Raw genomic sequence first — 25,793 nt, 5'->3', positions numbered from 1 at the left:
AATTATATTGATAGGAGAGGATTTTAACCTTAATTTGGACCCAATATTGGATAAAAGACAATATTGGACAAAAGACAAGTAAAAAGTATAAAGTAGCCATATTTATGGTTAAATCAATGCAGGAAATGAAACATATGGAGGATGCAACACCTCAGAGAGAAGGAATTTTCATATTATTTAAATAGGCACAAAACATACTCAAGGATTGATATGTTTTTGTTGTCGGCCCATATTCAAGGGAGAGTTAGGAAAACTGAGTATAAAGCTAGACTACTATCAGCAATAGAACTGGAGAACATCCCACCAAGAACATATAGATGGAAGTTAAACTCCATGCTACTTAAAATACAGGAATTTAGGGAGTTTATTGAACTCCAAATTAAAACATAGTTTGAAATAAATACAGGTTCAGTGAAAGACAAATTTATATTATGGGATGCAATGAAAGCCTTCATTAGAGGGCAGATAATAAATTATATGACGAAGATGAAAAAGGATTACAATTGGGAAATAGAACAGTTGGAAAGAGAGATAGTAAGTACAGAAAAGGAATTAGTAAAAAGGGATGATATAACGAAAAGGAGAGACTTGGTGGACAAAAAAATTAAATACGAAACATTACAAACGTATAAGGTGGAGAAGAACATAATGAAAACAAAGCAAAAGTATTATGAACTGGGAGAAAAACACATAAAATATTAGCCTGGCAATTTAAAACAGAACAAGCTAAAAGAATGAAACTGGCATCAAGAAAAAAGGACAAACAAATTACATATAATCCAAAAGAGATTAATGAAAATTTAAATGAATTTTATGAACAATTGTATCAAACTGAGAACGAGGGGAAATATGATAAAATAGAGGAATTTTTGGCTAAAATTGAACTGCTGAAATTGCAAGATGAGGAACAAAACAAACTAATAAAACCATTTGAAAGAGAGGAAGTATAGGATATATTTAAAAAGTTGCCGAACAATAAAACACCAGGAGAGGATGGATTTCCAATAGAATTTTATAAAACATTTAAAGAGTTATTAATTCCTCCTCTCCTGGAAGTAATGAACCAGACAGAAGAAACATAAAACTTGCCAGATTCATGTAAGACAGCAATAATTACAGTAATGCCAAAGATGGGGAAGGATCCATTAACACCAGCATCATATAGACCAATATTTCTACTTACCTCAGACTATAAGATGATAGCAAAATTATTACGAAACAGATTGGCTGATCGTGTACCTAAAATAGTAAAACAAGATCAAACTGGATTTATTAAGAAAAGACAAACAGCGGACAATGTCTGCAAACTTATTAATCTAATGCACGCAGTTCAAGAAAATAAGAAACCAACAGTGGCTTTTGCTCTAGATGCAGAAAAACCCTTTGACAGAGTAGAGTGGAATTACTTATTTAAAATATTACAGAAGTTCAATCTACCAGAAAAATATATAAATTGGATTAACGAATTGTATAATGGACCATTGGCAAAGGTAATAGTAAATGGATATGTATCAAATCACTTTAAAATTAAGTAGGTCAACTAGACAGGGATGTCCACTTATCCCCCTCATTGTTCGCCGTAGCAATAGAACCTTTGGCAGAACTGATAAGAATAGAAAATAAAATAAAAGGAATAAAAATAAAGGAGGAGTATAAAATCATCTTATTTGCAGATTACATCATAGTATACCTAACAGAACCAGAGGTATCAGTAAAAGAATTACATAAGAAATTGAAGGAATATGGAGAAATATCAGGGTACAAGATCAACACAAATAAAAGTGAAGTGATGCCAATGAGTAATGCAGACTATACAGAATTTTTAAAAGAATCACCATTTAAATGGCAAATACAAGCAATCCGATACCTAGGGATCAGGTTAGATAATAACTTAACCCACTTGTACAAACTAAATTATCAGTCACTAAAAGAAATTGCAAGAAGACTTAGAACATTGGAAATAATTATCACTAACATTGATAGGGAGGGTAAACTGGATTAAAATGAACATGTTCCCAAGGATACAATACTTATTTCAAAAGTTACCAATTCCTTTAACAGAAAAACTCTTTAAGGAACTAAAGAGAATAATAAGGAAATTCTTGTGGAAAGGGAGGAATCCAAGGGTAGCATTAAATAATTTAGCAGAGAGGTATAATCAAGGTGGTTTGCAGTTACCAAATTTTATAAATTATTATAGAGCTGCACAATTTTTATCAGACAAGGTAAAAACCAGACTGGACTAAGATAGAACTAGAAAAAATAGGGGAAAAGGTACTGGAACTTTATAAGTGGGATGAAAAGCTGGTACAATATAAAAACTCACCAGTACTGCATCATTTACTTAATACATGGAAGAAGATCCACTTAGAAAGGAAAAAAATGAATTATTAAATACCAAAATTACTATTGACGCAAAATCCGCTAATCCCTTTTACAATAGACAACCTTTCCTTTAGAGAATGGGGGAGAAAAGGAATCAAAAGAATAGAAAATTGTTTTTTTTGGAAATCATTTGTTAACATTTGAACAGTTGAAGCACAAATATGGAATAACTCATGGTGCAATGTTTGCATATCATCAATTGAAAGCTTATTTAAAGGATAAATTGGGAAGCAGCTTGAGATTACCTGAAGGAAGCAGCTTTGAATACGTGATTACAGACACAATGATAATCAAAAGATTTATAACCAACATGTACATTAAGCTGCAAGAGAAGGAAAATGAAATAAACTATAAACCTAAGCAGAAGTGGGAAAAAGATCTAAACATAAAGATAAAAAATGAAATTATGGGAAAAGTTATGTTCTGGAACTATGAAGAATACAATAAACACAAGGTTATGCATGATACAAAATAATTGGTTACACAGGGTATATATTACTCCTCAAAAATTAAAAAAATGGGATTCAACATTATCAGATAGATGTTTTCGCTGTAAGGAGGAAATGGGAACAACACTACATGCAACTTGGGCACGTATGAAAGTAAATACGTTTTGGGAAGAATTAAATCAGATACTAAATAAAATTACAAAAGATAACTTACCAAAAAAACCAGAGATGTTTCTTTTAAATAACATAAGTAGTAGAGAATTAGGCCTCAAATTGGATAAAGTGCAAAAAAAATTAATTATGATTGCCTTAGCGATAGCAAAAAAATGTATAACGTCAACTTGAAAAATGACAGAGAGAATGAGAATACAGCAATGGTACATGGAAATGAATAAATGTATTCCACTGGAAAAAATAACATATAATTTAAAAAATAAAGTCACATTGTTTGAACAAATTTGGAAACCATACATGGAACATATCAGAGAGAGCTCGCCTATAACCTCCATCTCCATAAAATGAGAATGAAAATGATAAGAAGACAAAATGACTAGATTCAGTGTGAAATAAATAGATGACGCATTTTTCTTGTTTATTTTCCTTTGGTGTGAAAATATTGTATTGTAAATGTTGAATATTTATGGGTTTTGGAGGGGGGTGGGTAGAGGGGAGGGAGGGAAAGGGAGAAAAAAAGGGGAGAAAAGACCACTGTGTAAATTTAATGAGAAACATTTGTACATATTTTGGTTGATATGGTTCATAGTGTGAAAAAAAAAATTAAATTAAAAAAAAAAGAACCGTGCAATCTATTACCAGCACAGTATTGGTGCTCTAAAAAATGTTCACCTCCATTCTCCCACCCAGAGATCATCCCAGGCATTAAATACTTTTTACACAAACATACAACTACCTGGAACAATAAGGTAAAATTCATTAACCTTCACTAGGTTAACAAAATAATTTCCAAACGTCTGTTATCCCAAAAGTTCTGTTCCCACGGGCAGTGAGAATGCTGAACGACCAAAGGATCTGTTCACACTGACCATCTGGAGCTCTCGTATTGGTGAAACTATATTTATTTGTTTATTTGTAGATATGAATACTTACCCTGTATATGTATTGTTTGTCTCTAAGTGCTTTATTATGTGGTTCTGTCTGCATGTTTTGCACCGAGGACTAGAGAACGCTGCTTCATCAGGTTGTACTTGTGGAATCAGATGACAATAATCCTGACTTGACTTGAAACAGAAACAAGCTGTTCCTCAGCCTGGTGGTGCTAGCTCTGACACTCTTGTATCTCTTCCCCGATGGGAGCAGTTGGAAGATGCTCTGTGCAGGGTGGAAGGGGTCCTCAATGATTTTGCGTGCCTCAACAGACAACGATCCCGGTAGATCACGTCAGTGGGGGGGAGGAAGACTCCAGTTGGAGTCTCCAGATTCTCTCCTTCCAGACTCAAGTGACATATTTTCCTGCATATGTGTTGCTTGTCTGTATGTGTTATGTCTGATTGTGTGTCTGCATGTTTTGCACCGAGGACCGGAGGACGTTGATAAATAGGCTAAAACCGGAACTTAAAACTATTTATCCAAATCCTTCTTTTCAAGTGTTATATTCAAGTCCTCTGGCTGTTTACTGAGGCTTCCAGCAACCTGTTGTGTAAAGTAGATTTCCCTCATCTTCCTCGTGCTTGTAATCTTCTTTATTTTTGGACAAAGGGGCAACACAGTTGGAGCAGTAATTAGCACAATTCCTTTACAGCGCCCATGATCAAGACTGGGGGTTGAATCCCACGCTGTGTGTAAGGAGTTTGTATGTTCTCCCCATGTCTGTGTGGGTTTTCCCCAAGGACTTTAATTTCCTCCCACTGTTCAGAAACATACCGGGGGTGGGGTTTAATGGGGTGTAAATTGGACAGCACAGACTCATGGGCCGAAATAGCTGTAAGTCTAAATATAAAATTTAAATTTAGATAGAGCACAATAGCAGACACACGAGCACATGCTGCCCAAACACACCAGGTTACCAATTGACCCACTAAACCTTGGAATGTGGGAGGAAACTGTAGCAGCTGGAAACATGGGGAGAATCTACTGGGAGCAGCAGTTTGGAACCAGGGCCATCAGCACTAACCCTGACACTAAGTGTGCTGAGTGCATTAGTTCCGATGATCAGCTCACTGCCACATGAAACCAATTCTTCCCAGACACTGCACTACCTCCAACCCTCTTTGTTGAGCCCTTTCACACTTTCCACCACCATAGTGCAATCTCTCAGAGGCAACCCAGTTCAATAACCCACCCCATGACCTCAGTCCACAGCCAGACAAAGACCACCTGCAAACTGGAGGAACATGATCCTCATATTCCATCTGGCCATCCTCCAACCTGATGGAATTAAGGTTGACTTGTCCAGTTTCTGTTCGCCACTCTCCCCACCCCCCCCCTTCCAACATTCAGGTCTGTGTTCACAGAGCCACCACTCCCCAGATCAATTCCCAGCTTTTCTCTCCTGCCCTCTTATCCATGTCCACCTATGGTCACTTGCCTGTGGGCATGCACTGCTCTGCCTGCCCCTTCTCCCTTCCTCCCTGCACCTTTATATTTAGGCATCTGCTATTTGCTCCTACCTTGATGAAAGGATCAGGCCTGGAAACATTGGTTATATATCTTTGGATGCTGCAAGATCTGCTGAGTTTTTCCAGTACTTTTACATATTAAATTTAAATATACAACACGGTAACAGGCCATTTCAGCCCACGAGCCCAAGCAGTCCAATTTACACCCTATTAACCTACTCCCGGTACGTTTCAATCAGTGGGAAGAAACCAGAGTCCCCTGGGGAAAACCCACGCAGACATGGGAGAACATACAAACTCCTCAGACAGCGCGGGAATCAAATCTTGGTCTTGATCACTGGCGCTGTAAAGTTGTTGTGCTAATTGTACCACTTCTGTGAATGAACCTGAATCTTCTTTGCTGTCAGAACAAACCCATGTTCCTCTCTCCGTTCATAACTGAAGCTCTTTGTCCTTGTGAGAGATGAGTAAAACTAATATGAAAATATGAGAGATGAAGAAAGCTAGTATGGATATATGTGTAATAAATAAAGCCAGTATGAATAGGATAAGGGTAGATAATAGAATGTAGGAAGTAACGTTAGTCTGAATAAGATAAGGGTCTTCTAGCCAGAGTCAGCAAGTTCCGCATATATAATTAGTAAGCCTTAGACAGAATTAGCAAGTTCTGCATATAAGAGTTAGTAAGCCCTGAGGGTTGGGAAGGTGTGAATAAGGACAAAGGCAGATGAATAAGATGACATGATGGGACATGGACAGGATACCCCCTGGTCCTCCAAGTTCACAGAAACAGCACGTAGGCAGACAGGATTGCCTAATGCCTAAGGCAGAAGAATGTTAGGGGGGGAGAGGGTACCTCTACACTGAAATGAACTGGGTGAGCACCCAACTTTGCATTGTTGTATAATAAATGTTCTTTGTTCTCAATTTTTGTCTCGAGCAAATTCTGTGAAGGTACTTCTGTTTCTCATATCCTTGATATTTTTCTAAAGGTTTGTAATGGGGCGCAAAGTGTTTAATGCAAGTCTGCACAATAATTTGATAAAACTATGAAATTTAATACAAATTTAAAAAAAAAACAAATTAATGGGCAGATCACTGCAGCACAGACAAAATTCTACAGATAACTGCACAACCATTCATTAAGGTCTATGGCTTTAAGTTATAATCACACATGAACACTGTTTGAGCTGTTGTTCAACACTTGAGGAATCTTTTCTCCTAAAAATATTTTTATTGAGTTTAATATAACAATCCATATACAAGTTATTAATATAGGAGAGCAATATAATAACACATATACATGGCATATAATTGACATAAATGCACAATATTGACAACTCAAATTTAATCTCTAATTGTTAAATGTGATTTTTAAAATGATTACACATAAAAATTAGTTAAATTATATTATAACAAACCTCATTATACCTTAAAAGTGTCTAAAAAGTCATCTGAGATAATCATAATTAAACGAACAAATCCACTTTTCTAAAAGAAACATCCCTAAAATTAAAACTAATTTATCCCCTCCCTCTAATCAAGGTTTCAAGAGAAATACAGAGATGGATCAGGTCGTGACCTCCAGAAGATGGACGTATCAACCCCAGAACACCCAAATCGTCTAAAATTGCCAGTTATGATCATATTCTATAAATGGGCCCCTTACCTTGTCAAACTGTAACTTTTTACCTTTAATATTACACTGAATTTTCTCTCAACTTAGATATGTTATTACATCCCGTAGCCACTGTGCACGAGTCAGTGAGAGTTCATCCTTCCATGTCATTAAAACTGCTTGTCTGGCTATCAACATGCTAAAACTTTCTCTTGAGGTGCGATAAAAGTTTATCTGGTCCACGAGGAAAACCAAACAGGGCAGGTAAGGGGCATGGATCTAATTTAATCTTTAAAATCGTGAAAGACAGAATCATATTCTGCCAATATCATCCTAATTTAGGACATTCCCAAAAATGTAACATTTTTCTCAAAATGGATCAACATCTGCAGAGAAACGAGCTATTTTGAGTTTAAGTTTAGACTTGAGGAATCAACAATCAGGGCTCAATGTGAACTTCATCATATTTCTTGTCATAAATTATTTTATTTTTCCACTTCTGTTGTTTCCTTTGGTTTTGCTTCATTTTAAAGATAGGAAACCAGAAAGAAATCTGTAGGGGTGAAAAAATGGAAATATGAAGTTTAAAATATTCACTTTGACACAATCCTTTCTTAAAATTCAAAATTATTTTACTGTCATGTAATTAAAAACAGTGTGTAATATTACACAAAATTGAATATAGTCTGCCGGGCACCTCTTATAGTCAGAGAGAGAGGGAAAGAAGTAAAAGAGTGCCCCCAGAGCCTCTGAGTGTCCATGGATTTGATTCCAGCAATCCCACACCCTCTGCAACTACATAGGCCTGAACCTCCAGGCCTGAAATATCCAGGCCTGAATCTCCAACACGATTAGGAATCCTCGGCCCCCTCTCACATCCCAGTTCCAACAGCTGGTACCTCTTCAACCAGATGTGTCTGTCTTGACCACAGTCGCCAGCAGTCCACAGCCAGTGTAGGTTCCTCATGTTGAGTCGCCAACAGTTTGTGTGTTCTTCAGCCGCAGAGCACCCACCTGGCCCGCCACTGTTGCCACTGTCCAGTGGGTCATCTCCTCTGCTTCCCATTTTCAAATGGTGGTGGAGTGGTCTCTCCATTTTCTGGTGACCTGCACTAGCCCTCTGCTTCCCCTTAGCCTGCAACCCCCCGAGGTCGCTGACAATCATATCTGCCACCATCTTGGGTATTGTGACAATCCTATTGTCACAGGATTTTAAATGACACCAGTATCGGCTCCTATAAAAGGCAGTTTAAAATCATACAGAGCCAAAAGCAATCAGACTGGGCGATTGGATCCCATGAAGGAGCCCTGTGTTTCTGGTCCCCGCTCTCCATATACTAGATGGCATCGTGTAATTGAAGGCACATCAGTATGGGTAGATATCACAGAAGACAAACAAAAGGTTATTGTGAAGGAGAATGCAGAGGTAATGAAGTTGACTGTGTGCTTAAGTCTCAGACTGAGACAACTGTATTTCAATCCAACACAAGGTGCTGAACCCTTCATCAAAGCCTGGCATTAGAACAATATTAAAATACAATTGTTAAGTACTTCTGGCCAAATTATGGTACTTTATCAGGAAGAGAGAAGTTGTGGTACCTTATCCAGAAGAGTAAAGTTGTGGTACCATAATTAGAAGTGTAAATGTTCACTACCTTATCTAGAATAGTAAAGTTATTCTACCTTATATGGAAGGGTAAAGTTGTGGTACCTTATCCAGAAGGGTAACGTTGTGGTATCTTATCCAGAAGTGTGGTACTTATCTAGAAGAGTTAAAGTTGTACCACCTTAACCAAAAGGGTAATGTTGTGTTACCTTAACTAGAAGAAAAAATATTTACTAGTAAAGTTGTGGTATGTGATCTAGAAGGGTAAAGCTGTGCTACCTTATCTGAAGGGTAAAGTCTTGGTACCTTACCTAGAAGTGTAAATTTGTACTATTTTATCTAGAAGGGTAAAGTTGTTGTAACTAACCTAGAAAGGTACAGTTGTGGTACCTTATCTAGAAGGGTATAGTGGTGGATCTTTATCAAGAATGGTAAAGATGTGCTACCTCAACTAAAAGGGTAAAGTTGTGGTACCTGATCTAGAAGGGTAAAGTTGTACTATCTTATCTGAAGGGTAAAGTTGTGGCACCTTATCTAGAAGTGTAAATTTGTACTATTTTATCCAGAAGTATAAAGTTGTGGTACCTTATCTAGAAGGGTAAAGTTGAGGTGCCCTATACTGAAGAATAAAGTTGTGGTACCTTATCCAGAAGGGTAAAGTTGTGGTACATTAACTAGAATGGAAAATTTGTGCAAAATTATCTAGAAGGGTAGAGTTGCGGTACCTTACCTAGAAGGATAAATTTGTGGTACCTTATCTACCTTAGATAAGGTACCACAACTGTACCTTTCTAGGTTAGTTACCACAACTTTACCCTTCTAGATAAAATAGTACAAATTTACACTTCTAGGTAAGGTACCAACACTTTACCCTTCAGATAAGGTAGCACAGCTTTACCCTTTTAGATCACGTACCACAACTTTTACTTTCTCAGTAAGGTAGTACAACTTTACCCTTCTAGATAAGGTACCATAGCTATATCCTTCAAGATATGCTAGTACAATTTTTTTCTTCTAGTTAAGGTAACACAACATTACCCTTTTGGTTAAGGTGGAACAACTTTAACTCTTCTAGATAAGTACCACGCTTCTGGATAAGGTACCACAACATTACCCTTCTGGATAAGATACCACAACTTTACCCTTCCATATAAGGTAGAATAACTTTACTATTCTAGATAAGGTAGTGAACATTTACACTTCTAGATATGGTACCACAACTTTATTCTTCTGGATAAGGTATCACAACTTCTCTCTTCCTGATAAAGTACCATAATTTGGCCAGAAGTACTTAACAATTTTAATATTGTTCTAACACAAAACTCAAAATGGTCAACCAGTTTACCTATCTCGGCTGCACCATTTCATCGGACGAGATAGACAACAAACTCGCCAAGGCAAATAGCGCCTTTGGAAGACTACACAAGAGTCTGGAAAAACAACCAACTGAAAAACCTCACAAAGATTAGCGTATACAGAGCCGTTGTCATACCCACTCCTGTTCTGCTCCGAATCATGGGTCCTCTACCGGCATCACCTACAGCTCCTACAACGCTTCCACTAACCTTGTCTCTGCTCCATCCTCAACATTCATTGGAGCGATTTCATCTCCAACATCGAAGTACTCGAGATGGCAGAGGCTGACAGCATCGAGTCCACGCTGCTGAAGATCCAGCTGTGCTGGGTTGGTCACGTCTCCAGAATGGAGGACCATCGCCTTCCCAAGATCGTGTTATATGGCGAGCTCTCCACTGGCCACCGTGACAGAGGTGTACCAAAGAAAAGGTACAAGGACTGCCTAAAGAAATCTCTTGGTGCCTGCCACATTGACCACCGCCAGTGGGCTGATATCGCCTCAAACCGTGCATCTTGGCGCCTCACAGTTTTGCGGGCAGCAACCTCCTTTGAAGAAGACCACAGAGCCCACCTCACTGACAAAAGACAAAGGAGGAAAAACCCAACACCCAACCCCAACCAACCAATTTTCCCCTGCAGCCGCTGCAACCGTGTCTGCCTGTCCCGCATCGGACTTGTCAGCCACAAACGAGCCTGCAGCAGACATGGACTTTTACCCCCTCCATAAATCTTCGTCCGCGAAGCCAAGCCAAAGAAAGAAATATGTACTATCTTATTCAGAATGGTAAATTTGTACTACCTTATCCAGAAGATTAAATTTGTACTACCTTATCTAGAAGAGTACATTTGTACTACCTTATCTAGAAGAGTAAATTTGTACTACCTTATCTAGAAGGGTAAGGTAGTGGTACCATATCCAGAGGGATGAAGTAGTTGTTCCTTAACATGGAGGGTAAAGTTGTGGTACCTTATAGAGAAGGGTCAGTTTGTGGTACATTGACTAGAAGATTAAATTTGTACTACCTTATCCACAATGGTAAATTTGTACTACCCTAACTAGAAGAGAAAATTTGTACTTCCTTAAAGTAAAGTTGTTGTATCTTATCTGGAAAGGTAAATTTGTGGTACCTTATCCAGAATGGTAATGTTGTGGTACCTTAACTAGGAGGGTAATGTTGTGGTACTTAACTAGAAGAGTACATTTGTACAACCTTTCCTAGAAGAGTAAATTTTAATACCTTATCTAGAAGAGTAAATTTATACTACCTTATCTAGAAGAGTAAGTTTCTACTCTCTTATCCAGAAGAGTATATTCATTGTAGCTTATCTAGAAGAGTAAATTTGTACTAGTTTATCCAGAAGGGTAAAGTAGTTGTACCTTATCTAGAAGGGTAAAATTATTGTACCTGATCTAGAAAGGTAAATTTGTTCTACCTAATCCAGAAGGTTATAGTTGTGGTACCTTATCTAGAAGGGTAAAGTTGAGGTACCTTATACTGAAGAGTAAAGTTGTGGTATCTTACATAGAAAGGTAAAGTTTTGGAACCATATCCCGAAGGGTAAATTTGTGGTACTTTAACCAGAAGGGTTAAGTTGTGGTACCTTTTCTAGAAAAGTAAATTTGTACTACCTTATCCAGAATTGTAAATTTGTACTACTTTACCTAGAAGGGTAAATTCATACTACTTGTCTAGAAGAGAAAATTTGAACTAGCATATCTAGATGAGTAAATTTGTACTACCTTATCTAAAAGGATAAATTTGTGGTATCTTATCTAGAAGATACTTCCATCATACTTGGAAGTATGATGTGGTAGCGATTAGTGAGACATGGTTGCAGGAGGGATGTGATTGGCAGCTGATTATCCCTGGGTTTCGTTGTTTTAGGTGTGATAGGTGTGATAGAGTCGGAGGGGCAAGAGGAGGTGGGGTTGCATTGCTTGTCAGGGAAAATATTACAGCGGTGCCTAGGAAGGATAGATTAGAGGGCACATCCACGGAGGCTATTTGGGTGGAACTGAGGAGTAGGAAAGGAGAGGTTACACTTGTAGGGGTGTATTATAGACCACCCGGAGGGGACCGAGACCTAGAGGAGCAAATCTGTAGGGAGATAGTAAATATTTGTGATAAGCACAGGGTTGTAATTATGGGAGATTTTAATTTTCCACATATAGATTGGGAAACACATTCTGTGAAAGGACTGGATGGGTTAGAGTTTGTGAAATGTGTGCAAGATAGTTTTTTACAACAATATGTAGAGGTGCCGACCAGAGAAGGAGCAGTGTTAGATCTACTGTTGGCAAATGGGATGGGTCAAGTGACGGAGGTTTGTGTTGGCGAGCACTTCGGGTCCAGTGATCATAATGCCATCACCTTCAATGTCATTATGGAAAGAGAGAAATCAGGGCCAAGGATTGAGGTTTTTGATTGGGGAAAAGCTAGATTTGAGGAGATGCGAAAGGACTTGCAGGGCGTGCATTGGGACAATTTGTTTTATGGGCAGGATGTAGTAGAGAGATGGAAGTCTTTTAAAGATCAGCTTTTGAGAGTACAAAAGCTTTATGTTCCTGTTAGGTTAAAAGGAGGGGCAAAAGGTTTGAGAGAGCCGTGGTTTTCAAGGAATATTGGAAACTTGGTTCGAAGAAAAAGGGAGGCGTACATTAGATATAAGAAGCATGGAGTTAAGGAGATGTTTGAAAGATACATTGAATGTAAGAGGAATCTTAAGAGAGGAATTAGGAAAGCTAAAAGAAGGTACGAGAAAACTATGGCAAGCAGGGTGAAAACTAATCCAAAAGAGTTCTACAAATATGTTAATGGTAAGAGGAAAGCTAGAGACAAAATTGGTCCCTTAGAAAATCAGAGCAGAAAACTGTGTGTGGAGCCTAGAGAAATGGGGGAGATATTGAACAGTTTCTTTTCTTCGGTATTCACTAAGGAGAAGGATATTGGGAGATGTGAGATAAAAAAAAGCAAATTGGGTAAATATGGGGAATATAGAGATTACAAAAGGTGTAGTTTTAAGGCTTTTGAAGAATATAAAGGTGGATAAGTCTCCGGGACCAGACGGGATCTCCCCCAGGACATTGAGAGAAGTGAGGGAGGAAATAGCAGAGGCTCTGGCGGTAATTTTCCAAATGTCATTAGATATGGGGATAGTGCCGGAGGATTGGCGCATTGCGCATGTGGTTCCGTTATTTAAAAAGGGTTCAAGGAGGAAGCCTGGCAACTATCGGCCTGTAAGTTTGACGTCTGTGGTAGGTAAATTAATGGAGAAAATTCTTAGAGATAGTACTTATAAACATCTGGATAGACAGGGTCTGATCAGGAGCACTCAACATGGATTTGTGGGAGAAAGGTCATGTTTGACCAATCTGATTGAATTTTTTGAAGAGGTGACTAGGAATGTGGATGAGGGTAGCGCAGTGGATGTTGTCTATATGGACTTCAGTAAGGCCTTCGATAAGGTACCACATGGAAGGTTAGTTAGGAAGGTGCAGTCTTTAGGTATAAATTTTAAGATAGTCAAATGGATTGAACATTGGCTGAAAGGGAGAGGCCAAAGGGTGGTAGTGGATAATTGTCTGTCAGGTTGGAGGCCGGTGACCAGTGGTGTGCCTCAAGGATCTGTATTGGGCCCATTGTTGTTCGTTATATACATTAATGATCTAGATGATGGTGAATTGGATTAGTAAATATGCAGACGATACTAAGATAGGTGGAATAGTGGATAATGAAGAAGGTTTTCAAGGATTGCAGAGGGATTTGGGCTGCTTAGAAAAGTGGGCTGAAAAATGGCAGATGGAATTTAATGCTGATAAGTGTGAGGTGCTTCATTTTGGTAAGAAGAATCAGAATAGGACATACGTGGTAAATGGGAGAGCATTGAGGAATACAGAAGAGCAGAAAGGTTTAGGAGTAATGGTACATCGTTCCCTGAAGGTAGAAACTCACGTGAATAGGGTGGTGAAGAAGGCTTTTAGTATGCTGGCCTTTATCAATCATTGCATGGAATATAGTAGTTGGGAGGTAATGTTGAGATTGTATAAGACGTTGGTGCAGCCTAATTTGGAGTTCTGTGTGCAGTTCTGGTCGCCTAATTATAGGAAGAATATAAACAGAGTGGAGAGAGTGCAGAGAAGGTTTACCAGAATGTTGCCTGGGTTTAAGCATCTGGAGTATGGGGAGAGATTGGACAGATTGGGTCTTTATTCTTTGGAGCGTAGAAGGTTGAGAGGGGATTTGATAGAAGTATTTAAGATTATGAAAGGGATAGACAGAATGGATGTGGATAGACTATTTCCGTTAAGAGGAGGAAAGATTAAAACAAGAGGACATGAATTAAGAATTAAGGGGCAGAGGTTTAGAGGTAACATGAGGGGGAACTTCTTTACTCAGAGAGTGGTAGCCGTGTGGAATGATCTTCCGGGAGAAATAGTGGCGGCGGAGTCAATTGTATTATTTAAGAAAAGGTTGGACAGGTATATGGATGAGAAGAAGATGGAGGGTTATGGGCATTGTGCAGGGAGGTGGGACTAGAAAGGGGTGTTTGGTTCGGTGCGGACTAGAAGGGCCTAATGGCCTGTTTCCGTGCTGTAATTGTTATATATGTTATATATATTATATATATATGTAAATTTGTGGTACATTATCCAGAAGGGTAAAGTTGTGGAACCTTATCCAGAAAGAAAACATTGTGGTTCCTTATCTAGAAGTGTAAATTGTACCATTTTATTGAGAAGAGTAAATTTGTATAACCTTATCCAGAATGGTAAATTTGTAGTAACTTACCTAGAAGTGTAAATTACTAATATCGTACCAGAAGGGTATATTCCTGGTACCTTATCTAGAAGAGTACATTTCTATTATCTTATCCAGAAGGGTATATTCATGGTACTTTATATTGGAAAGTAAATTTGTACTAGGTTTTCCAGAAGGGTAAATGTGTCCTACTTTTTCTAGAAGTTTATAGTTATCTAGAAGGGTAAAGTTGTGGTACCTTACACTGAAGGGTAAATTTCTGGTAGCTTATCTAGAAGGTTAAGTTGAGGTACATCATACCGAAGAGTCTAGTTGTGGAACCTTAGCTAGAAGGGTAACATTGTGCAATCCTATCTAGAAGGGTAAAGTTGTGGTGCCTTATCCAGAGAGATAAAGTTGTGGTACCATAACTAGAAGGGTAAAGTTGTGGTACCTTATCTAGGCGAGTCAATTATACTACGTTATCCATAATGGTAAATTTGTACTGCTTTATCCAGAAGAGTAAATTTGTATTACCTTATCTAGAAGGGTAAAAATATCGTACCTTTTCTAGAAGGGTATATATGTGGTACCTTATCCAGAAGGGTAAAGTTGTGGTATCTTATCTAGAAGGGTAAAGTTGTGGTACCTTATCTAGAAGGGTAAAGTTATGGTACCTTATCCAGAAGGTTAAAGTTGTGGTGCCTTAACTAGGAGGGTAAAAGTTGTCGTAACTTAAGAAGAGTAAATCTCTACTACATTATCTAGAAGAGTATATTTCTACTATACCAGAAGGGTATATTCCTGTTACCTTATCTAGAAGAGTAAAGTTGTGGTACCTTATTAGAAAGGTAAATTTGTTCTACCTTATCCAGAAGGTTATTGTGGTAGTACATTATCTAGAAGGGTAAAGTTGTGGTATCTTATACTGAAGAGTAAAGTTGTGGTATCTTATCCAGAAGGGTAAAGTTGTGCTTCCTTAACTAGAAGGGTAAAGTTGTGGTACCTTAACTAGAATGGTAAAGTTTTGCTATCATATCTAATAGGGTAAATATGTGGTACCTTATCTAGAGGATAAAGTTGTGATACCTTATCTAGAAGAGTAAATTTGTAATACCTTATCCAGAATGGTAAATTTATACCACCTTATCTAGAAGAATAAATTTGTACTAACTTATCTAGAACAGTAAAGTTGTGGTACCTTATCCAGAAGGTTAAAGTTGTGGTGCCTTAACTAGGAGGGTAAAAGTTATCGTAACTTATCTAAAAGAGTAAATATTTACTACCTTATCCAGAATGGTACATTTGTAATACCTTATCTGGAAGAGTAAATTTGTACTACCTTATCTAGGAGTAAATCTGTACTACAATATCCAAAAGAGTAAATTTCTAGTTAAGGTAATACAACATTACCCTTTTGGTTAAGATGGTACAACTTTAACTCTTCTAGATAAGTACCACAACTTTACGCTTCTGGATAGGGTACCACAACGTTACCCTTCTGGATAAGGTACCCAACTTTACCCTTCCATATAAGGTACAATAACTTTACTATTCTAGATAAGGTAGTGAACATTTACACTTCTAGATATGGTACCACAACTTTACTCTTTTGGATAAGGTACATTCCTGGTACCTTATCTAGAAGTGTAAATTTGTTGTTGCTTATACACTTATCTGGAAGTGTAAAGTTGTGGTGCCTTATCTAGAAGAGTAAATTTGTTCTACCATATCCTGAAGGTTAGAGTTGAGGTACCTTATCTGGAAGGGTAAATTTGTGCAACCTTATCCAGAAGGATAAGTTGTGGTACATTATCTAGAAGGTTAAATTTGTGGTTCCTTATCCAGAAGGGTATAGTTGTTGTACCTTATCTCGGAGTGTAAATTTGTAATACCTTATCCAGAAAGATAAATTTGTACTACATTATCTAAAAGAGTAAATATCTACTACCTTATTTCGAAGGGTAAATTTGTGCTACCTTATCTAAAAGGATAAAGTTGAGAAATATTATCTAGAAGGTTATATTTGTACTACCTCATCGAGAAGAGTAAATTTGTACAACCTTATCTAGAAAGACCTCAACAATGAAGACGCTGTTTACATCCGGTACCGCACGGATGGCAGTCTCTTCAATCTGAAATGCCTGCAAGCTCACACCAAGACAAAAGAGCAACTTGTCCGTGAACTACTCTTTGCAGACGATGGCGCTTTAGTTGCCCATTCAGAGCCAGCTGTTCAGCGCTTGACGTCCTGCTTTGCGGAAACTGCCAAAATGTTTGGCCTGGAAGTCAGCCTGAAGAAAACTGAGGTCCTCCATCAGCCAGCTCCCCACCATGACTACCAGCCCCCCCCACACCTCCATCAGGCACACAAAACTCAAAACGGTCAACCAGTTTACCTATCTCGGCTGCACCATTTCATCAGATGCAAGGATCGACAACGAGATAGACAACAGACTCGCCAAGGCAAATAGCGCCTTTGGAAGACTACACAAAAGAGTCTGGAAAAACAACCAACTGAAAAACCTCACAAAGATAAGCGTATACAGAGCATTTGTCATACCCACACTCCTGTTCGGCTCCGAATCATGGGTCCTCTACCGGCATCACCTATAGCTCCTAGAACGCTTCCACCAGCGTTGTCTCCGCTCCATCCTCAACATTCATTGGTGCCACTTCATCCCTAACATCGAAGTACTCGAGATGGCAGAGGCCGATAGCATCGAATCCACGCTGCTGAAGATCCAACTGCGCTGGGTAGGTCACGTCTCCAGAATGGAGGACAATCGCCTTCCCAAGATTGTGTTATATGGCGAGCTCTCCACTGGCCACCGCGACAGAGGTGCACCAAAGAAGAGGTACAAGGACTGCCTAAAGAAATCTCTTGGTGCCTGCCACATTGACCACCGCCAGTGGATTGATATCGCCTCAAACCATGCATCTTGGTGCCTCACAGTTCGGCGGGCAGCAACCTCCTTTGAAGAAGACCACAGAGCCCACCTCACTGACAAAAGACAAAGGAGGAAAAACCCCACACCCAACCCCAACCAACCAATTTTCCCCTGCAACCACTGCAACCGTGTCTGCCTGTCCCGTATCGGACTTGTCAGCCACAAACGAGCCTGCAGCTGACGTGGACATTTTACCCCTTCCAGAAATCTTCCTCCGCGAAGCCAAGCCAAAGAAAAAGAATGAAGAAGAATCTAGAAGGGTAAAGTTGTGGTACATTATCTAAAAGTATGAATTTGTACTCCCTTATCTAGAACAGTAAATTTGTACAACCTTATCCAGAAGGATAAGTTGTGGTACATTATCTAGAAGAGTAAATATCTACTACCTTATTTCGAAGGGTAAATTTGTGCTACCTTATCTAGAAGGATAAATTTAAGATATCTTATCTAGTGGGTAAATTTGTACTACATTATCTAGAAGAGTACATTTGTATTACCTTATCCAGAAGGGTATAGTTGTGCAACCATATCTAGAGTACATTTGTACTACCTTATCCAGACATGTAAATATGTACTACCTTATCTAGAAGAGTAAATTTATACTACCTTATTTAGAAGGGTACATTTGTATTACCTTTTCTAGAAAAGTTAATTTGTACTACATTATCTAGAATAATATATTCGCATTACCTTATCCAGAAGGGTATAGTTGTGGTACCATATCTAGATGAGTAAATTTGTACTACCTTATCCTGATGGGTATAGTTGTGGTACCTTATTTAGATGAGTAAACGTACTACCTTATCCAGACATGTAAATATGTACTAGCTTATCTAGAAGAGTAAATTTATACTACCTTATATAGAAGTGTAAATTTGTCCACCTTATTTAGAAGGGTAAATTTTTGTACCTAATCTAGACGAGTAAATTTGTCTACCTTATCTAGAAGGGTAAAGTTGTGGTACTTTATCTAGAAGTGTAAATTTGTACAACCTCAACTAGAATTAAATTTGTACTACCTTATCCAAAAGGGAACATTTGTGTACCATACATAGAAGACTAAATTTGTACTACTTATTAAGAAGGGTAAATTGTAGTACCTTATCTAGAAGAGTAAATTTGTACAACCTCAACTAGAAGTTAAATTTGTACTACCTTATCCAAATTGGAACATTTGGGTACCATATATAGAAGTGTAAATTTGTATTACCTTATCCAGAAAGGTAAATTAGTACTACTTCATCTTGAAGGGTAAATATTTTCTACCATATCTAGAAGAGTAAATTTGTATGACATTATATGGAAGTTTAAATTTATACTACCTTATCTCGAAGAGTAAATTGCACTATCTTATCTAGAAGGGTAAAGTTTTGGTACCTTTATCAAGAAACATTAATTTGTATTACCTTATCTAGAAGAGTAAAGTTGTGGTACCTTATCTAGATGAGTAAATTTGTACTAGCTTATCTGGAAGAGTATATTTGTACGACCGTATCCAGAAGTGTGCATTTGTGGTACCTTATCCAGAATGGTAAATTTGTACTACATTGTCTAGATGAGTTAATTTGTACTACCTTAACCTGAAGGATAAAATACTAGAAGGGTAAATTTGTACTATCTTATCAAGAAGAGTAAATTTGTACTATCCTATACTGAAGGATAAATTTTTTACTACCTTATCTAGAAGGGTAAATTTGTACCACCTTATACAGAAGGATATAGTTGTGGTCCGTTATCCAGAAGTGTATAGTTGTGGTTCCTTATCTAGAAGAGTAAATTTATTCTACTTTATCCAGAGGGGGTAAATTTTTTCTACCTTATCTACAAGGGTAAAGTTGTACTATCTTTTCTAGAAGGGTAAAGTCTTGGTACCTTTTTCAGAAGCATTAATTTGTATTACCTTATTGAGAAGAGTAAATTTGTACTACCTTATCTAGAAGGGTAAATTTGTACTACCTTATCTGGAAGACTACATTTGTATGACCGTATCCAGATGGGTACATTTGTGGTACCTTATCCCGAATCGTAAATTTGTACTACCTTATCCAGAAGGATATAGTTGTGGTCCCTTATCCAGAAGCATTAATTTGCAATACCTAATCTAGAAGGGTAATGTTGTGCTACCTTATCTAGAAGGGTAAAGTTGTGGCACCTTATCTCTAAGACTATATTGAAGTTACTCCCATGAGGTCGGTTCTATATCTGTGATTAAAGAGATTGTTAATGTTTGAATACCTGAGTGCAAGTGTGTATTCTGGACCAACTATGCTTCCCTTTTGCTGGGAAGGTGCAGCAGTGTGTACATTCCCTAAGGAGTTTGAGGAGGGCATCTCACCTTCACACTATTTTACCGGACTCCAACTGAGGTTCTCCTGTCTTGCTGCATCATTGTATTATAAGGATGTTGCAAGGCATCAGTGTTCAAGTCAATAGAGATGATCATTAAATTTTATTTATATTTAAATTTAGACCTTTGTCACGGTAACGGGCCTATTTGGGCTATAAGCCCGTACTGCCCAATTACACCTAATTAACCTACACCCTCAATATTTTTTGAATGGTGAATGGAAACTGGAGCTCCCATGGAAAATTCATGGAAATACGAGAATGTACAAACTCATTACAGACAGCACAGGAGATTCAAACCCCAGTCCTGATGGCTGGCGCTGCACTAACCACTAACCACACCGCCCCAATGATTGAGAAGGTATCTGGGGTCTCCCTCTCCTTTATTGCTGACATTTACCATTACTATTGCTTAAATAGGCCTTAGACAATTATAGAGGACCATTTCTATCCAGCTCATATGATCGATGACCCACTACCATCAGGAAGGAAGTACAGGAGCATCAATATTAGAACTGTCAGGCTGGCAAATAGCTTCTCCCCACAGGCTGTGAGATTGGTGAACAGTAGTCGAGTAAATCATCCCAAAATATTTATATATATATTTTACATTATATCTGTACATGCATATGTGATTGTTATGAGGTGTGTATTGTGTGTGCACCATGGTCCAGGAAAATGCTTTTTCATCAAATTGTGCTTGTACAGTCAGATGATAATAAATGTGAACTTGAACTTGATTTGCTGTTTTGATGCCTCATTCATGACCATGCCCATTTTACAGTTTGCAATAATCTTATCGGAAATCAGTTCTTTAGGAGGGAAGAAACATCAAAAATGTATTGTATGTGAAGAAAGGAATTCTAATATTTCCTGGGGTGACAATGGCTAATTACTAGAGGACATCCGTTTAAGCTCAGTCAAGGAAAGTTCAGGGGAGGGGTCAGGGGTACTTAGTTTTATGCAGGGAGTGTTGGGCATTGCTGGAAGTGGTAGTGGAAGCTGTTACAATAGGGACACTCAAAAAACTCTTAGACAGGCACATGGTTGTGATAAAAAAATGGAGGATAATTGGTGTGAGATATAGAAGGGTTAGATTGATTGTGGGGTATGTTTATATAGGTCAGCACAAGTTTTTCACCTGAATCTCTTGTACTCTGCTGTCCAATATTCTACATTCTAAATTGCATGGGTGCCTATTGATTTCTAATCGTCCTTCGAGCAGATTTATTCTCACGTTAGCTCCTTACCAAATTAGCTACAGGATTCAGTTGCTCCTTTTCATTGAATAGTGTGGCCCACTGCCTTTTCTGCAATATCCTTTCATGCAAGAATTTTACACGGTCCTCTTCAGTGTTCTTGTAAAATAATGATAAAACCATAACTTTCAACATTGTCAGTTTGGCAGAAATTAAAGTGAGGAGCATTAAGACTGCCATTATTATGCAGAGTTCTATCCATATTTTGCTCACTGATGGAGTCAGATGAAGAATACAGTCACCTTTAGACCAAGTAATTTCATTTGAGAAGATGTTTTGGTATTTATGCATACTTCTGATGCCTATGACTGCAGTCATTTCCTGCAGAAACACAAAGAGAGAAATTTTTAATGCAAGGGGTATATCAATTAATGTGGCAAGATAACACACACATCATTTCTTTGAAGGTCCATCACCACAAACCTCAATATAAAGCTAAGCCCAAGGTGCCAATGAACAAACCACACAGACAGAGGTCACATGCTGTAGTGGGACCCCAACTGTTCACAATTTACATTAATGATCTGGATGAGGGGATTGGATGTAATATCTCCAAATTTGCAGATGACACTAAGCTAGGAGGGGTTGTGTGCACGGAAGAGGGGGTCAGGAAGCTCCAGTGTGATTTGGATAAATTGAGGGACTGGGCAGATACATGGCAAATGCACTACAATGTGGATAAATGTGAGGTTATCCACTTTGGTAATACAAACCAGAGGGCAGATTACTATTTAAATGGCAATAGATTAAGAGATGGGGAAGTGCAGAGAGACCTAGGGGTACTTGTACACCAGTCTCTGAAGGCGAGCTTGCAGGTACAGCAGGGGGTTAAAGAGGCAAATGGTATGTTGGCCTTCATATCAAGAGGGTTTGAGTATAGGAACAAGGATACCTTACTGCAGCTGTACAGGGCCTTGGTGAGACCACACCTGGAGTACTGTGTGCAGTTTTGGTCACCTTATCTAAGGAAGGATGTTCTTGCAATGGAGGGAGTGCAGAGGCGATTCACCAGGCTGATACCTGGAATGGCAGGAATGACTTATGAGGAAAGATTGTGCAAATTGGGATTGTACTCGCTGGAGTTTAGAAGATTGAGAGGGGATCTCATAGAGACATATAAAATTCTGGCAGGACTAGACAGAATGGATGCAGATGGGATGTTTCCAATGATGGGAAAATCCAGAACCCGGGGCCATGGTTTGAGGATAATAGGCAAACCATTTAGGACCGAGATGAGGAGGAATTTTTTTACCCAGAGGGTGGTGAATCTGTTGAATTCATTGCCACAGAGGGCAGTAGAGACAAGTTCATTAAATATATTTAAGAGAGAATTAGATATATTTCTTCAGTATAAGGGTATTAAAGGAGAGAAGGCGGGGACGGGGTACTGGACTTTAAGATCAGCCATGATCTCGTTGAATGGCAGAGCAGGCTCGAAGGGTCGAATGACCTACTCCTGCTCCTTTCTTCTACGTTTCTATGTTTCTATGTGCTTTGCTATTACACTGAATGAATTCTCACCAAGAAAATCAGGTAAGTGTTGCTCTGTGGCCCTGGGGTTCAGGGGGGGGGGAGGAGATATGACATGATGCATTAGGGTTAAATCCAGAACAGACTTGAAGGAGGATGATAACAGAAATGTAGGAAAAACTCAGCCTGGCAGGCAGCTACTGTGAAAAAAGAAATGGTCAATATTTGCTCTTCAAAGTAGAGACATCATGAAACCTATACAGATTAAATAGGAGGATGAATTTGCTGTCTTAAAGTGAATAAGGGTGGATAAATCCCCAGGGCCTTGAGGGGGGCTAGTGTAGATATTGCAGGGGCTCTGGCAGAAATATTTAAATGTCCTTAGCCACGAATGTAGTGCCGGAGGATTGAAGGGTAGCTCATGTTGTTCCATTGTTTAAAAAAGGCTCAAAATTAACTCTGGAATTTATAGGCCAGTGAGCCTGATGTCAGTAGTAGATAAATTATTGGAAGGTGTTCTTAAAGATCGGATACTTGAATAGCCAGAAACTGATTAGGATTAGTCAACCTGGCTTTGTGCATGATAGATCATGTTTAACCAATCTTATAGAGTTTTTGGAGGAGGTTTCCAGGAAAGTTGGTGCAAAGACTGTGGATGCTGTCTACATGGACTCCAGTAAGACCTTTGAAAAGGTCACACATGAGAAGTTAGTCAGGAAGGTTCCGACACTAGGTATACATGGTGAAGTAGTGAACTGAATTTGACAATGGCTGGACAGGAGAAGCCGGAGAGTAGTAGTGGATGATTGCTTCTCAGACTGGAGGCCTGTAACTAGTGGTGGCCTCAGGGATTGGTGCTTGGGACCATTGTTGTTTTTCATCTATATCAATGACCTAGATGATAATGTGGTAAATTGGATCAGCAAATTTGCAGATGACACTAAGTTTGGAGACATTGTGAACAATGAAGAAGGATTTCAAAGCTTCAGAATCAGAATCAGGATTTATTGTCATGAACAAGTCATGAAATTTGGTGTTTTATGGCAGCGTCATAATGCAAACATTCACATTGTGAACCATCTTATGACATTACGATATAAAAATAATAATCGTGCATGAAAAGTGAGGCAGTGTCTTTGGTTCTTTGATCATTCAGGAATTTGATGGCAGCGGGGAAGAAGCTGTCCTTATGCCACTGAGTGCTTATCTTGAAGCTCTTGTACCTTTTCCCTGATGGTAGTAGAGTGAAGAGGGCATGGCCTGGGTCGGGGGGGGGGGGTCCTTTGAGGATAGAGGCTGCTTTTTTAAGACACCGCCTCATGTAGATGTCCTCGATTGAGTGAAATCTGGTGCCTGTGATGTTAACAACCCTCTGGAGTTTATTCTTTTCCTGAGAGTTGGCCCCTCCAGACCAGACAGTGATGCAACCAGCCAGAATGCTCTCCATTCGTCCTGTAGACGTTTACAAAAGTCTTCGGTGATGTACGAATCTCCTCAGACACCTCACAAAGTATAGCTGCTGGCGAGCCTTCAATGTGGAGGCTCCAGGACAGATCCTCGGAGATATTGACACCTCCACTACTTTATGTATGATCTACAATCTCAGTGTCTGCAGAATTTCTTATTTCACTGATAATTACACTTTTATTTTGAAGGGAAAGTATATATACTTACAGAAAATATCACCTCCAGGTTAATGCTTATTGTAGGCAGGTGGTCTATATGATGTCTTATTGAATCTATAAAATAAAATACTCCATAATCCAGCAGGATGAGTGTTATCCAGATGAACAGATAAGTCGAGATGGGAATCAGGAACCTTGCCATGCTTTTCACTTCCTTTTCTGATACACATAGCGCTGGGATTCTCATGAAGGATTTCTTCTCTTTGTCAGTTAGCTGGATCAAGCATGGCTTTCCCAGCTCTTTCTGCTTTTCATCGAATTGCAGGAATTGCTTGGTGACAAATGAGTTTTTGAACTTGACATTGGTCAAAAAGCTTCTGATGTAGAACCAAGTGAAGAGTAGAATGAGCAGGACCGCTGAGACTGCCACAGCAGTTTTACACACTCTGGTGAAGGTGTTGAGCGATGAAATGATGCGGTTGGCCAGGATCTCGATATTCTTCCTGGTTTCATTGAGTTTCACTTTTATATCATCATCATGGACTGTGAAAGAAATATTTATAAAGTCTGAAAACATTTCGCTCCGAGGTATTTTACTGATTTGTTGGCAAATCCATTTGATGACTTCAACGTACTTTGACAGATGATCTCTGATCGTTGATAGCATAGCTTCTTGGAAGCAATTTAAGTACTCTACTAATTCCCTGAGATTATGGAAACTATTTTGGGCACAGTTGAAGATAACTGCACTGGTACCAGCTGTAATCAGGGCATTGCGGCCTTGATTGGTTCCACATGAGATAAGGAATATTAGGGTGAAGCACCTCAGATACTTGGAGAGGAACAGTGCTCCAGGAACGATCACAGCAATGGCTCCACACATTGCCAGAGCCACTGGGAGACTGCACTCAAGTTTTTGCAAGGAAACATAGATAATGCCACTAACTCCCATGCTTAACAGAAGGCAAAATGAGATCAGGCACAAAATGTTCTTGGTACTAGATTTCCGTTCCGAAGCAAGCACTTGAAAGAGGTCTCCAAAGCCCTTAGTGACAATCTTGGGTGCGGACATTTTAACGTGAAAAGATGTTCCTTCTGCGACTGGAGAAACTGAAATAAAATAAAAGATTCACAGGTGTCACTAAAAGATCATGGATGAGCATGGATTTTTGGATTAACAATTAGGAGCAGGTAAAGAGAATGCTATTTTTTATTCTTTCTCATTGAGATACAAAGTAAGCATTGGAGTAAAATTGAACATAGCTAATGCTTGGATTAGCTCAGCTCAGCTGTTCTATAAATAACCTCCTCCGTCGCGAGAAAAGAGGGGGGATCTTTTTCGACCACAATGCCTCTGCAAAGCAGTACGTTTCATTCCCGTTAGTCCTAACACAGGAACAGCAATGGAAGATT

General features: G+C 38.8%; 1 protein-coding gene across 1 annotated transcript; it reads right to left on the bottom strand.

The window, feature by feature from the left end:
- Positions 1 to 6,878: 6,878 nt before the first annotated feature.
- Positions 6,879 to 25,470, bottom strand: LOC138753084 (dendritic cell-specific transmembrane protein). The gene is made up of 3 exons (XM_069915675.1): positions 24,430 to 25,470; positions 21,277 to 21,606; positions 6,879 to 7,581 (listed from the first exon to the last, which is right to left on the bottom strand). The coding sequence occupies exons 1-3, from the start codon at positions 25,450 to 25,452 to the stop codon at positions 7,468 to 7,470; spliced, it is 1,467 nt and encodes a 488-aa protein (XP_069771776.1). The 5' UTR covers positions 25,453 to 25,470; the 3' UTR covers positions 6,879 to 7,467.
- Between the last annotated feature and the right edge of the window lie 323 nt (positions 25,471 to 25,793).

This window comes from Narcine bancroftii, chromosome 2 (genome assembly GCF_036971445.1).
Source record: "Narcine bancroftii isolate sNarBan1 chromosome 2, sNarBan1.hap1, whole genome shotgun sequence".
Lineage (NCBI taxonomy): Eukaryota > Metazoa > Chordata > Chondrichthyes > Torpediniformes > Narcinidae > Narcine > Narcine bancroftii.
Note: the sequence above shows the minus strand (reverse complement) of the source record. Positions and strands in the feature narration are given on the sequence as shown.

What these genes read in the sequence shown, in the direction of transcription:
- LOC138753084 (XM_069915675.1), bottom strand. Translation starts at nt 25,452, where the DNA reads ATGTCCGCACCCAAGATTGTCACTAAGGGCTTTGGAGACCTCTTTCAA. An exon ending in ACCTGGAGGTGATATTTTCT is followed by an intron (nt 21,607 to 24,429) that starts GTAAGTATATAT and finishes GTGTTTCTGCAG; the next exon opens with GAAATGACTGCAGTCATAGG. An exon ending in TGAATCCTGTAGCTAATTTG is followed by an intron (nt 7,582 to 21,276) that starts GTAAGGAGCTAA and finishes TCACCCCTACAG; the next exon opens with ATTTCTTTCTGGTTTCCTAT.